The sequence below is a fragment of the Equus caballus genome, chromosome 25 (assembly GCF_041296265.1).
Source record: "Equus caballus isolate H_3958 breed thoroughbred chromosome 25, TB-T2T, whole genome shotgun sequence".
NCBI classification, from domain to species: domain Eukaryota; kingdom Metazoa; phylum Chordata; class Mammalia; order Perissodactyla; family Equidae; genus Equus; species Equus caballus.
The window spans coordinates 27,418,918-27,433,272 of NC_091708.1; the positions used below are offsets into that span (position 1 = coordinate 27,418,918).

The 14,355-nt window shown below is 60.6% G+C and overlaps 2 protein-coding genes across 20 annotated transcripts in view; both read right to left on the reverse strand.

The window, feature by feature from the left end:
• AKNA (AT-hook transcription factor) overlaps positions 1 to 3,590 on the reverse strand; it is a 103,376-nt gene extending 99,786 nt beyond the window's left edge. For 2 of the 12 annotated variants that reach the window (XR_011432631.1, XM_070251689.1), the window contains exon 1: positions 3,360 to 3,590. The gene's annotated coding sequence lies outside the window, so the exon portion shown is untranslated. Of the gene's footprint in view, positions 1 to 2,290; positions 2,400 to 2,802; positions 2,914 to 3,359 lie in introns of those variants that run through there. The other 10 variants (XM_070251684.1, XM_070251682.1, XM_070251683.1 and 7 more) reach the window with 9 other exon arrangements.
• A 3,945-nt stretch (positions 3,591 to 7,535) lies between these two features.
• Positions 7,536 to 14,355, reverse strand: part of WHRN (whirlin) — an 86,308-nt gene continuing 79,488 nt past the window's right edge. For 5 of the 8 annotated variants that reach the window (XM_023628735.2, XM_014736002.3, XM_014736001.3 and 2 more), the window contains 5 exons: positions 13,144 to 13,215; positions 11,318 to 11,858; positions 9,309 to 9,490; positions 8,699 to 8,821; positions 7,536 to 8,418 (listed from right to left, as the gene is read on the reverse strand). In XM_023628735.2, coding sequence (XP_023484503.1) covers positions 8,236 to 8,418; positions 8,699 to 8,821; positions 9,309 to 9,490; positions 11,318 to 11,858; positions 13,144 to 13,215 — 1,101 coding nt within the window. In that variant the 3' untranslated portion in view covers positions 7,536 to 8,235. The remainder of the gene's footprint in view (positions 8,419 to 8,698; positions 8,822 to 9,308; positions 9,491 to 11,317; positions 11,859 to 13,143; positions 13,216 to 14,355) is intronic. The other 3 variants (XM_070252022.1, XM_023628736.2, XM_014736000.3) reach the window with 1 other exon arrangement.

A 14,355-nucleotide genomic window follows, 5' to 3' on the forward strand; every position in this document is an offset into this window, starting at 1 on the left:
CACATATAGCCACGATGCGCCATGTAGGAATGTGTGAAAATCACAAAAAGGAAAGAAGCAATCAGCCCCCCGCCTCAGCCATTTAACACTTCAGGGCACAGTGTGTGCTGTCTGATGGGAGCCTTGTCATCAGGCGTTTAACAGACAAGGAAAGGCCCAGAGAGGTTACACAACTCGCTCAAAGTCACAGAGCACATGAGGAGCACAGTTAAGTCTGCACCCACAAGTAAAGCATTACCCTCCAAAGGAATCCCTGACTTAGGGGGGCTGAGTGCAGCCTCCTGGACCCCGAGGCCCTTCCTGGTCCTTGGTCCTTGGCTGTGGTCCCACGACTCGGAGAAGACTGACAGCTGAGCATCCCACTCTGGCTTTGATCGCCGGCTCTTCCCCCACAAGAGGCTCAGCAGGAGGGGCGAAGGGGAGGATGCCGACCAGGCTCTCGGGGCCGGCGTGGGCCGCCCTGGGAGCAGGGGGTCTCTCAGCACCCGAGCTGGAGTTCGGCTGACGCCTGGCAAGGAAGATCAGAGCCAAGAAGGGACTGTGGGCTGGGGTGGAGGGGGCACCGAGGAAGTAACACTTCGAGGGTTTGGGGGCAGAAAGGCCTGGGTCCAACTCCGGCAGCTCTGACCGTAGACGTGTTTCCACGCATCTCTGATACCCTCCTCTCAGAGTGAAGTCACGGGACAAGGCGTTCGCCCAGTTGAGCACGGGGGGGCGCTGTCAGCCTCCTCGGGGCTCCTCCGGCCAACCAGCGCCTCTTCTCTCGGCCCACCCCCGACTCAGCCTCCAATCCCTCGGCACATGCTGCCCGGTAAATCTTCTTAGAGCATCATTCTGCTTAAAGACCGTCCACGGCTGTCACCCTCAGGTTAGAGGCCAGACGTTTTGACCTGAAATTCAGGTCCCTGCTAACCTGTCCCCAAGTCACAGAGATGTGCTGCTGGCATCACAGACGAGCAGCCACCTCTCATAAAGGCTTCCTTCCCAAATCCCACACTTCAGGGAGCTGCCGCGGGGCGTGGACCTCGTGGCCTGGCTCTCTTGGGGCTTCCCGCACCACCAGGAACCCTCAACTCCTAGCTGCCATGCAGAGCAAGGACCGCCTTCCATCCCCCAACACCCTTCACATGCAACTCTCTTAAAAAGAGAAAAGAAAAGAAAAAGTCCTGATGTGGCATTTATTGATTTCCATAGTATAAACACCCTTACTATGGCCAATTTCAAGCCACCAACATGGTACCACTGAGCAAGCGGGGGAAGAGAGGCACACAGTCAGCTCTCATCAGATGACACACTCCTGCAACATCCCCCAGTAAGGACGGACGAAACCCAAAGAAGAGCTGTGTGGCCGCAGGTGAATGACTTAACCTCTCTGAGCCTCAGGCTTCTCATTTGTAAAAGGAGGACAACAGCACCCATCCATGGCAACAATGTGAACACTAAGTGATATAACTGAGGCAATCCACAACAGTGTATGGGACACCATGTGTAGGGCTGGGGACCGGGGATAAAACAGACAACAGCTTCTGCCCTCTCAGCCCTCACTCCTTGCAGTAAATTCCTGGGGCCTCAGCCTCCTCATCTCCGAACTTAGAATGCGGGCGGAGCAAAGCTTCCCAGGATGCCACCTCCCTTGAGCCTTACGGTGGCACTGAGGTGGGCATTCCCACTCCCATTTTACGGAGGGGGAAACTGAGGCGCTCAGAGCCCAAGCTGGGCTGGGGATTTGAACCACAGTCTCTGACTCCCGACCTCAGATCTGCCCCACGTCCCGGGCCTGGGGAAGCAGAAGGGGACCTGGGACCGCGCTGGGGACGCAGCTGGCTGCCTTAGAAAGACGCTCTCTCCTCCCTCACGGGGTAAACGGCTCCGGCCGTGCCCGCCGTCCCCAAACCACCCGCTCAGCACGACGGCTGCGGGGCCGGGCGGCTCCGGTCTCTCTGGAAACCCCAACCCCGGCGCCCGGCAGCCCTGCAGGCCGGTGGGAGCTGATGAAATCCCCTTGCAACAATCAGCCCAAATCACATGTTTCCAACGCAAACCGCTGCCTCCGGGAGGCAGGGTCCCCACAAGGGACCTTCTCCCTCCTGCGGAAAAGCCAGGATCGCTGCTGGGAAGAAACCCAAATCGTCCCCAAAACACCATGGGCTCCATCCCCCAAGCCACAGTTAGACCGTTCAGAAGGCTGGGCAGAAATCCTGTTTGCTTGACAAAACGAAACCAACAGCCAAAAAAATAAAACGCACCAACTAAAGAGGAGGCTCTTGGGAAGTCCCTGTACGTATCTAACCTCAGTCCTTCGTGCTTCAGTTTGGGCCATTTCTTCTCGTTCTGTTCTAGAGGACAGGGACAATGTCTCTTTTCACGCAGCCTGTCTCAGTTTCTCTCCTCAGCACCCCAATAGCTCCGGTTTGTTATCAGCAACCTTCCTCTCCAACTTTCTCACCCAGAAGCAGAAGGTTTTGAAACTAGGCAATGATCCGCTCCAACCTGTCATGACTTTCAACAAAAACCAGGGAAAGGAGCAGGGAAAAGTCCCGTCCAGGGTCGCACGGCAACAGGCTCTGGCTCTGCCGCCGCCAGCCCCATCACCCTGGGGAGAAGCCAGCTCTGCGCCTGGCCTGCTGTGCGCCCTTGGGCAAACCGCGCCCCCTCTCTGGGCCTCAGTCTCTCCAGCTGTGCACCAAGAGAGGCTGGCCCGATTTCTGCAGTCCGTTCCAGTTCCTCCCGCTGTCGGGCTGCCCACCCTCCCGCTGGGCCTCGCTCTCCCTCCCCCTGCCAAAAAGAGGAAAAGAAACTTGCGTTAGGCGTCCGGGGAGGGCGCGCGGCTCGAGTTGTCAGACTGCGCGGGTTGTTGCCGGGTGAGCAAGCCTCACGCAAATCGCAGGACCGAGAAGTCCCACCTCCCGGGTAACCACAGCTACCCGGGCCACACCTCCGCCCAAACACAGCCCGAGGCCCCGCCAAGGTCCACCCCCCGGATTCCCTGGGGACCCCTCCCCTCCCTGCGCCCTCCCTGCGACCAGCCCCAGCCGGAGAGACGCAGCCAACGCCCCCATCGTGCGGAGGCGGAGACTGAGGTCGGAGGGTGGAGACTGCGGCCCCCCCGCGGTCGGCAGGGTCGGACTCGGACCCCGATCGCCCGTCCGGGGCCCCCTCCCATTCCCGGAGCGGCCATCCGTCTCCTTCCCGCGCGCGTGGGGTGCCCACGTGGGAGAGCCCGACAGCGGCGCCGTGGCCGCGGATCGCAGCCCGCCGGCGCCGTCCACGCTCCCTCCCCATTCCCCCGACGGAGAAACTGAGACCCCACCCGGCGCCGGCGCCCGCCCGGGACCCGCCGGACCCCTCCCGCCGCTCACCTGCCGGCCGGCCGCCCGCCGCGCGCCGCTGGTTCCTGGAGTTGAGCGGCAAACAAAGGCCGCCAATCGGGGCGCGGGGCGGGGCGGCGACGTTTTGCATAATCCCCGAGGCCGGCCTATGACGGGCGGGGCGCGGCCCCCCGGGAGGCGTGGCCTCTGGAGGATCCACCAATCGCAGAGAGACGGCTGCCTGGGGCCCGCCCCCAAGGACTGGGCCGTGGCTCCGGGACTGGAAATCGCCCAGATCCGGGAGGGTGCGTGCCCCGCCCGGGACCCGCCCGGCTGCAGACGGGACACCGAGGCCCGGAGCGAGCGAAGACCTTGTGCAAGGTCGCACGGAGCCGCAGCGAGCCACGAATCACAAACTTTCGTGGCTGAAACGGACCGCTTCGAGACGGTAGTAATAATCAACTTTTCTTGCACACTTATGCGAGCTCTTCGCTATGCTCAGTCCTCTCCTATGGGGCGGGTGGGTATTGTCATTTCCCCCACCCCAGGTGTATTTTAGTCCAAACCACCATTAGACATGCGGGGAAACCCAGGCTCAGAGACACGAGAACTGGCCCAACGTGCCTCCGTGAAGGCAGGACAGAAATCACCCACTGTCCCCGGAAAGCGCACCTTCCAGGTGGCGGTGTCAGCTGTCACACTGGCCTAGGCTCTCGTCCCAGTTCTCCCACTGGCGGCCACTGAACGTCAAACTCCTGACTCCCGCCTCACAGGGTAGCTGATGGGAATAATTAAAAACAGAGACCCAGGCCTATCAAAAATCAATCAATGGCGCTAATTTAGAGAGCTCCTCCACCAATCCTCTTTCACAGCGAGGGTATGGTAATAGGCCCCTGGGACAGGAGTGACTTGCCTGAGGTCCCACGTGCAGCTGTGCTGCAGCCCTGTTCTCTTTCCTCTTAGAAAAGCTCTTCTCAGTTCCCCAGGTTGTCCGTGACCATGTACACACATATCTCATGGTAACCATCCTAGCAGCTTCTGTTCACTAAAGGCCTACTGTGTGCCAGGGGCAAACATTTTAGCTAATCCTGAAAATGATTTTCAAGTTAGGTAAGCATTATGCTCCCCATTTAAAGATGAGGAAATCGAGGCTCAGAGTGGTTAAATGACTTTCCCAAGATCACACAGCCAGGAAGTAGTGGAGGTGGAATTGATCCCAGGTGTCACACTCTGTGGTGGGCACTCTTTGAGCTGTGCCTTCTCTGTCCTTGTGCTCCCCACATCAGGCTACTCTGGGCAAGCAGAGAGGGCTTCAGGTGACTTGAAGGCCAACTGGGCCCCTGCTTGGGCAGATCCTGGCTCAAGGCAAAAACTCACTCTCCCCTTGCCTCGTCCTTCATCTAGCAGCTGACCCTGGGACTCCAGCCTTACCTCTCCCCCAAGTTCTGGCAACATGAGTAAAGATGTCAGGGCCACAGGTTCTCGTGGCCAGGTGGACCTCGGGTGCGCCTCCCTCCCCCAATATTCAAAGCTGCCTTAGCCCATAGCATCGCGTCCTTTCACAAGACAACAGGACACGTGCTTGTCCCTGGCTGCATGTTGTGGACCTCAGGCAGCCGTGGGTCCAAATTCGTCCTCTACCACTCGCTAATGATGCAACTTTGGCCAAGCCACTTGACCTTTCTAAGCCCCCTTGCAAAGGAATTTTTTTAGGTCTAAAATCCCACTGGGAGGGGGGCCCTCGCACCCAATGGGCCCCGGCCCTGGAGGCGGCCCCAGGAATTTCAGAGGCAACAGTTTCAGAAACTCTTACTTTTTTCAGAGTACAAACCTGGGACCGTGGGCAGCAGCTGCGGGGGGCTCTCTGTCCCCTGGGGTTGGACCGGGTGGGGAAACAGCCGGTTCAAGGCACAGGCCATCCCGACCTGCCCAGAGTTCACAGAGCAGGGCAGTCACTGGCCTGAAATTCACAGTGAGCCAGTGATAGATGAAAACCTCTCGGTTCAGAACCGAGGCACAAGGACTCGGGCCTGGAAAAGGGGTGGCATTTCTTCATTCACCCTCGTCCCGACTGCCGTCATCCCCTGGGGCTGACTCTGAGCTGGTGCGTGGCCCACACACAGCATCCCAGCCTCCATCAGGGGCAGCTTCCCCGTGGTATTCGCTTCTTGTGGCTGCTGTCACAAATTGCCGCCAGTTCACAGCTTAAAACAACGCTAATTCGTTCTCTTACAAAAAGAGGTCAGAGGTCCAAAGTCAGGGACAACAGACTAAAATCAAGGCGCCAGCAGGCTAGGTTCCTGCTGCGGGCTCTGAAGGAGCATCCATTTCCTTGCCGTTTCCAGCTTTTTTAGTGGCTGTCTGTATTCCTGGGCTCGTGGTCCCTTCCTCCATCTTCAGACTCGGCTCCCAGCATCACGGCACCTTCTCCTCTTCTGTGTCAGATCTCCCTCTGGCCCCCTCTTCCCAGGGCCCTTATGATTGCACGGGGCCCACTCAGACAATGCAGGATAAGCTCCCCGCCTAACTGCCTTAATCATTTCTGTGAAGTCCCTTTGCCGTATAAGGTAACATTCACACCTTCCAGGAATCTGGCTATCTTTGGGGGCCATTACTCAGCCTACCACACCCATTTTCCAGATGGGGAATTGGGTTCAGGATGAAATCACCTGCCTATGACCACACAGGATTTGGGGTCTGATGCTGGGAGAGCTGGGGCTCCTGTGGCCAGGTCACGGTTAGTCCCTGCAGGGCTATTAGGACTGGGAAGGGGCATATGGAGTCCCCTGGGAGGGGTGGAGCCCTCAGGGATACCAGCTGCTTTGGAGGTCAAGTGGAATCCAGGGCTCCGGCCTCAGGTGGTCTCCTTGGGCTGGGGAGGGGACAGGGGCAGCTGAGAGCAAGATCTGGGGCAAGGCTGTGGAATCAACTGCCCCCAGCCCACTTCTGGCAGACCCCTGGGCACAGGGCTGGACAGAGCAGGACTTCTCAAACTCTCTTGCCCCACAGAAACCCTGGGGATGGAGGAAATGGGCACCAGGCTGGTGCTGGGGCTGTGTGGCAGAGCCCTGCTTGCCCTCCTCCCTCCTTGCCCCTCTCTCTGTGTTTTTGCTTCTGCCACCCACCGCCCTGGCTCCTGGAACAGCTCGGCCTGCACGGGTAGAGGGTGGGAAGTGAGTGGAATTTACTGCCTCTCCGCCGTCCCCCAGGCCTCATCCACAGACTGACAGCATGGAAGCCTTGGCCCCTGCACCTGAGTCCCCCCTCTAGGCCCAAGTCACACTCCCGCGTCCCCCGTGGGATGGGGCTGCAGCTGCCCTGCCCTCCCAGGATTTTGCCTGAAGTCCCACCCTGCCTGGCTTCCCTCCTGATCCCCTGCTCCTTTCCTGGCCTCCCCGCTGCCCGTTCCTTACTGGATCACTTGCATACAGATCCTCATCTTGATGCTGGCCCTGATACCAGTTCCCCTGCATCAAACCCAGCACATACGGGGTTAAAACCAAAAGCACCCATCCACTTTCCCTGCCTACTCCTCAGCTTCCTGGCACCAGAATCCAACATCCGCCATGGAGGCAGACAACCAAGGATACCCACCCGCAGATTCCCTTATCTTGCCATCCCCCGCTCCTGCAAGCAGCCTCACAAGGCCAAACGCAGGCCAGTGGGAAAGCACCAACCAGCAAGGCCACAGGCTCCCCACCCCTACAAGAAGCCGCAATCCTCAAAACCTTTAAAACCCTTGCCTCCCATGCTTTGGGGAGACGAGAGGAATTTGAGGGCTCACTCCCGTCTCCCGGCTGATGTCACCTAAAATAAAACCCTTTCCTTGCCGTAGGCCTGGCGTTCCTGTTTTATTTGGCGCCTCTTGTGTGGCAGGTAAAGAATCTGTGTTTGTGTCCAGTAACAATCTCAGAGTCAGACCCTGGGACCCGCCCTAAGATGGGCCTCCTGTCCGTGTTGAAACATCCTTGCACACGGTGCATTCGGCCCCATAACACGCCTGTCAGTCTTAATCTACAGGTACTCTCTGTGCACCACCTTCAAGTAAGGTGCTCCAAGATGCTCAGGTGCCCCGCCACCCACTGTGGGTCCCAGATTGAGCCGTGCATGGGGGTAAGGGGAGAGCGTGGCAGTGTGGGGCGCTGTGCCGCCTCCCTCTGTCCTACCCACGCCCTCTCCACGTGGAACGATCAAAACCCCAGCCACACAGGCAGGCCACACAGCACGTTGGACCCTAATCTTGTTTGGATCTCTTTATTGAAAAATTAAAGTCATAAGCTCTGTATATAAATACACTGACGCCGCCGGTCACCTGCAAGGCCTCTGGGGTAGGCTGGGGGTGCGGTGGGAAGCTGGGGTCCCCAGGGGGGTGGAGAGGGAAATAAATAATAAATACCACGGGGGATGAGGAGCTGGGAGGAGTAGAGGTGTGAACGGGGGGTGCTCGGTGCTTATTTGTGGCACTAAAGGTCCTGCAAGATGCCCCCCGCTGGGGGCTGTGTGCACGAATTCTCGCGTGACTCCCTCCAGACAAAGGCTCCAGCATCTGGGATGGACCGGGTCCTGGCTGGCTGGGGGGCAGCAGCCCCACATCCAACCCGGAGTAACAGGCCCTGGCACGCCTCCGGTGGACGTGTCAGGACACAGGTGCCCCGCCTGTCCCCACCCTTCTCCCCGTCTGGAAACCCACACTTGTATGGAGCACCTGCTGTGTACCGGGCACGGCCCCAGTGCCCGACCTGACCTCATCTGCCTGTCCCGCTCTCGTCTCCCGGTTCTCCTGGTCCAGCGGGCCCGGAAGGAGTTGGGGGGATGTCTTCCTGCCACCCTGGCCATGCAGCCCCGGCCCCTCATGGAGCTTGATGTGCCGGGAGGAGGGACCGGGGCCAGGGGCCGGGCCGCCGTGGGAGCCCGCGGGCCTCGGGCCCTAGAGCATCACATTGAACTCGGTGACCAGAAAGTCGATGTAGTCACGGTCCTTGGTCTTGAAGGCCTCCGCGATGAGGCGCGCGGCCTCCCGGTGCTCCTTGCCCCGAAGCGTCACCCCATTCACTTCCAGGATCACGTGGCCCACCTTCAGCTGCCCGCAGTTGTGGGCCGAGCCACCTCGCTGCAGGGGTGAGAGACAGGGAAGGGGGCACAGGGGGCGCCTGAGGGCTAGGCTGGCCTGGCTCTGCCTCCCCCGGGGTCAGGCCCAACGCGGCCACCGAGGCAGCTACAGTCCGGGTGTCCACTGCCCTGACTGGGGAAACTGAGGCTCAGTGAGAGCAGAGGTAGGATGAGCCTGGGTCTGCCCTGGGTCACCTCTGGGGGTGGCAAAAGCCTGGGGATGCTGAGAGAGGGGCCTCCCGGGGTAAGGGGAGGTGGCCAGGTGGGCCCTGAGGATGTACCTGAATAGTGACGATCCTCGGCAGGGGCTGGCGGGTGTTGGCGCCACCCTCGATGGCGATGCCCAGGGTGGCGGCGCTTTTCTTCACACGGACCAGGGTGGACGTGGGCTCCAGAAGTCCAGGCTGCATGTGTGAGGAAGGAGACCAGTGACCGAGGCCTTCTCGGTGGACAGGCCAGGCCAGGCCCTCCGGGTCGAGAGAGCTCAGCATCCGCCCGGGCTGGGACCCTCGGGGATGCCAGAGTGTAGCTCAGCACTTAGTATTCTCAGCAATGTGAATGCTACAGAAGGCCCTGAGGCTCGGGATGTGGAGCGCTGGCCCAAGGCTGCCTGGCGGTGGCGCTGGAACTTGAATCCAGGCCTGACCCTCGGCCACCAGACACGTCAGAGCTGAGGTTCAAGATCCTGGAGACCGACCTTCAGCGCCCAGCTTGTCAGCATCAGGGGTCAGGGAGGACTTACCCTGGGCCTCCAGACTCCTAACCTAGCATCTCATCCGGGTACGCTCATCCCTCCAGGGACGGGGCTCCCACCCTCCCCTGTGCCCCTTGTCAGGCTGACCCCTGCTGGGGACCTCCTGTTCTTCACCCGGGGCCCTCCTCCCCACTCACCGGTTTGGTGGCCCCCTCTGTGGTCCTCTCGCTCCCAGGTGGCTCCTTGCCACTCCTGCTCTTGGTGGATGCCATCTGCCTGCCTCGGCCTGGGCCGCTGGCCTCTGCCTCGCCGGCGTCCACACCACTGTCCTCGCTAAGGGTCTGCCCGCTGTCCGAGAGCTGGGAGAGCGTGGAGGCTGCTGGGAACGGGGAACAGGGACGAGGGCGGTGGTTTACATGGCTGGGGGCAGGGAGGGCTTCCTGGAGGAGGTGACGGAGCTGCAGGCGGGAAGGCTGGGGGGACTCCCCAGGGCAGAGACGGGGGGGCTAGAGGGCAGGGGACTCCCCATCACCATTCCACCTACGGAGATCTGCTCTTCTAACTGGGCCTGGCCCCAAGGCCGCCACTTCCAGGCTGTCTGCCTTGACTGCCCCTGGTGTAATGATTAAAACAGAGGCCAGGAAGCAAACCCAACCCACAGAGATGGGCTGCTTTTTTTTAAACTCAATATTCTCGATTTTTAATGATGAACCAACCTGTTCAAATTAGATTTCACATAAAACTTAAATGTCAAGCTTCTTGAGAAAAAAAAAATGGAAGGTTTGCCATGCCCAGTCTGTACCCCTTCGTGACCCCAACTGGGGGCTCAGGGCCTCTGGTTCACCCGACAAACCCGAGCTGCTTTGCTGTGGATTAGGGCTCGGCCCCAGAGTTTGAGACACTCTAGAGTCTGGCAAGTGGGATTTGAATCCCCGCTGACCAGCTGTGCAATCCTAGGCGAGTTACACAGTGTCTCTGAGCCTCCGTGTTCTTGTTCTAACACAGGAGCAGTGATGCCTACCACCGGGGTTATCAAAAAGACTAAGAGACACGACGTACAGCACGAAGCAGTCAAGAGAACAGACTTGTGCTGGACGGCCTGGCTCCAGTTACTTTCTCTGCCTCAGTTTCTTCCTCTGTAAGATGGGGATGATAACAGCACCAGCCTCCCGGGTGCTGCTGGGAGCACCAGACGGGCTAGTCCACAGGCAAGGCAGACGGAGGGCAGGCCACTGGGTGGCTTTTAGTGTCCTGTGCCGGCCCAGTGCCAGGCCGAGGGGCAGGAGCGATGCCTCTGCCACGGCTCGGGTTTCTCGCCCGCATCCTGCCTGCTCTCCCCTCAGCTGCCTTCCCTCGCTCCCGAGCAGGCAGCCTGCCTTCTGCATCCTAGTCTGTCCACCGCTCGACACCCAGCGGGCGCTCAGGAAACGTCCTCTGGCCTGGCCGGCCACCTTCCCTGGCCATGGCGGCCCATGCCCCCTGCAGCCACAAGATGGCAGCAGAACCCAAGAAAATGTCCCGGTCTGGCTAACAGGAGGGAGATGGGGAGCCTGCGGAGGGAGGGGCGGAAACCCAGCTGGACCCTTCCCTGGCCCCCCGCAGCCGGATGACCTCTGGCAACTCAGGGGCCGCAGCCTCCACTGGCCTCCTGGGCATCTGGAAGGTCCAGCCTGCACTCTGACCCTGACGCCCCGAGACCCCAGGGGTCCAGAGACGGCAACGTCAGCCCCCACCTTGCCCCTGCACCCGCTCCGTGCCAGGCCCGGGGGACAGAGATCACAGAAGCCACTGCTGCCCCCAGCGAGCTCAGACTTAGTGGGGAGATGGGTAGGTGAATGCAGGGGGCCCAGGTCTGGGGGCGCTGGAGGAGGAGCCCGACTCGCAGAGGGACCCGGCGGGCCATTCTGTCATCTCCGTTTCCCAATGGGAAAGCGCAGCAGCTTGTCACGGTCACACAACTGGGAGACGGCAGAATCAGACTTACACTCACATCTCCGACCCCAAAACCCCTCAATCCGGGCGGGTGCAAGACGCTGTCCCCAGGCCACCGACCCTGGGCAGGGCAGGCCGGAGCTGGAAGGCCCTCACTGGGGGAGCAGCTGGTCCCACCTTCACCGTGTCGACCGGCAGATCAACCCTGAGGGGACGCGGAGCCCCCCAGATCGCATGTGTCACCCCGAGCCAGCCCGGGCCTGCGGGCACTCACCGCGCGTCTGGGGCAGCGCCCTGACTTCGTTCACGTCGGGCTCGCTGTCCGGCCGGTGCACCTCCACCAGGACAAAGTGCTGGTTGGTGCCCGTCGGGTCGGGCCGGCCGGAGGGTGAGGTTGGCGGAAGGCAGCCCCCCGCCAGCACGGCCTCTGTGGGGGCGCCTTTCAGGTGTGGGGGTGACTGGACTCTCGGGAAGGGGCCGATGGGGTGCTGGTTGACCAGGGCCAGGTGGGCGTCCAGTGGCCCCCTGGAGCCGGGCTTGGCAGGGGACACGGAGGCGTAGATGGGGGAGGAGGGCGAGTCCTGTGCTGGGGAGGCCTCTGAGGCCAGCGCGGTGCCCGCTGGCGGGCTGTGGGTCCGCGGAGCCGAGAAGATGATGCCCGAGTGGGAGGACGCAGAGGAAAGCGGCTGCAGGTCCTCTCTCCCTGGTGTCCTCGGCTGGGCCAGCGGGCGGTGGTCGTGGCCTCGGCCCAGAGGGGGCGGGGGAGGCGGCGGCCTGCAGCCAGGCAGCCCCTCGGAGGTGGACCGGACATCATCCTGCCAAAAGACCCAACAGGAGTAGAAGGAGTCGGAGCCCATGGCGGCTGGAAGAGGCGAGGCGAGGCGAGGCGGGCAAGTGGGCCCGGCCCGGCTGGAATTCTGTCCCCGCTCTCCTCTCCTCGGCTCTGGGCCACGCTGCTCTGAATAATGCAACACCCGAGTGGAAAACTTCTCCCGGTGTCTCAGCAGCTGATAAGCGCCGGTGTCTCGGGGGATGGCATCGTCTCCTTAGGGAATTGAAGTTCCCGGCATCGGCCAGGGCTCGTCACAGGGGACTAAACTTAATCAGACGCAGGATGCAAAGGATGGAAAAACCAAAAAGGCACTTCTTTGGCTTTTCTTTTTCTTTTCTTTTTAGGGGATTATCGTGGCTACTAGAGATAGGCGGTGTGATGACAGACTGGAGGGGGAGAGAATGGATAGAAGATGGACGGACACATGGGCTGGGGTGCTGTGTGGCCCTGGGCAAGGCGCTGCACCTCTCTGGAGTGGGCCTCTGGGCAATGGGCGAAAACGTGCCTGCCCAGCAGGGTTGTGCGGATGTGAGGAGCCAAGTATATAACATGCTAGCAAGATGCCTGCGACCCAGCAGGCGCTTGGTGAGCGGCAGCTATGGACCCGTCCTTACTATTTCCTCTTTGCCCGTGCCAACACCCAACACTTGCACAGCTCGGACGGCTGCGTGGCCACTGCCCCAAGTGCCTTCCTTCAATTAACTAATTTACCCCCTTGCCACAAACCTATGGGGTAGGGACACCATCATTATCCACATTTTACAGATGGGAAAATCAAGGCACAGAGAGGTTAAGAAACTTGCCCAAAGCCACACAGTCTGCAGCAGAGGTGGGATTTGAACCTAGGCCATCTGGCTCCAGAGCCCAGGCCACTGAAAAGTTATTTGGGTCAGAATCACAGAGGAACACTGCCCAGGCTGCTGAGGTGTGTGAGCCGCCCGGGTGTGAGGAGGTCACGTTTAACTTCGATCTCCAGCGCGGACGTGTGGCCCCTTGGCCCCTTGGGGGAAGTTCTCTGCACACCCTCCTTGCTGCGGTACTTGCTACCAGAACGTTCAGACAGCAAATCAAAAGTCACAGCAAGGCAGCCAAGAGCCCAGCAGCCCGCAGATCTGTCTAAGATCCCAGGAACCAGCGGAGAGCCGCCCCGGGCCCTGCTGGAGATGGCCGAGGGATACACGTGGGCGCAGGCGGAGGGCCTCTGTCCCAGGAGCCAGCCCCCAGGGCCGGGGGGGCCAAACACAGTGAAATCCCAGAGAGGGTCTTACCAGGGAGACGTCCGGGAGGGCGTTCCTATGGCCCTGGACGGCCTCGCCAGTTTCCTCCAGGTCCAGAGTGTTCTAGAAACGGGGAAGAAAGCCACATGAGCAGGTACAAACCGAGAGGGAAAAGCCAGTTTGCTCTCTAGGACACCAAAATCCACGGCCCCTGGGACACCTTCGCGAGGCCTGTTTCTCCCGACGCGCCCACTCCGTCGGAACAGACGCTGCTCGCTAAAGTTAATGTCAACCTTCCTGCCCGGCGTTTGGAAATCGACTTTTCTTTGAGACCTTCCAGGCGTCTGCTGAGCGACCTGGAGACGCTGGGGTGGCTCCGGCCGTGGCTGGGGATTCCTGAAGCTCGGCCGGAACCCCGAGCAGAACACACTCACGGCCTCCAGGACCCAGGGGTCCTCCCTCTGCCGCTCAGACAGGAGCTCAGGGAGGGTGGAGATGGCGAGATGCCCACGAGAGGATGGGAAAGTGCCTCCTCCTTTTAATGTCAATGGTTTGAATGGGGGAGGGGGTGGTTAGGGTTTAAATGGACCTTATTTTGCAAAAAACCCCATTTCTTCCCTTCTGCCCTAACGCACCAGGAGCAGCCCAGTGCTCCCTCAAGGGATGCTGACCTGCCCTAAGGCTACCTCCAGGCCGTCCCCCGGAGGCTGAGCAGCGCTCCTCTCTACCCGGGCTCTTGGGACCTCAGGGCAGCCATTTCTCTCCACCCCACAGAGCCCAGGATGGCAATGAACCCCTGTGACCAACACCTGCTTAAGTTCAGGTGTGGCGATGCTCCTGGGGACACAGGGGAGGCGAACCACCACCCCCACCTATAGTAGCTTAGAGACATTGGGGTCCACACACACAAGCAAGGAGGCGGCTGTGCACGGGGTAAGGAAACACAGGCCTAGAATGCAGCCGGGGAGCAGTGATGAAGGAGGGCTTCCCGGAGGAGGGGGCACAGCTTCAAGCTGAGTCTTGTGGGTGAACAATGGGCGTTTCAGAGGGGCAGGCGTGCTCAAAGCAGGAAGGACAGAGGATTGGCTGGCTGAGAATCTTCCAGCGTGGAGCTGCTCAGCTCTGAGCCTGAAGGCAGTGGGTTGCCATGGAGACGTGGTCAGCCTGCCTTCCATGAAGATGCTCCGGCTCACTCCCTCTGCAGCCACACCAGGACAACATGGGCACGTCAGGGCCTCCACACTGGCTGTTCCCTGTCTGGAA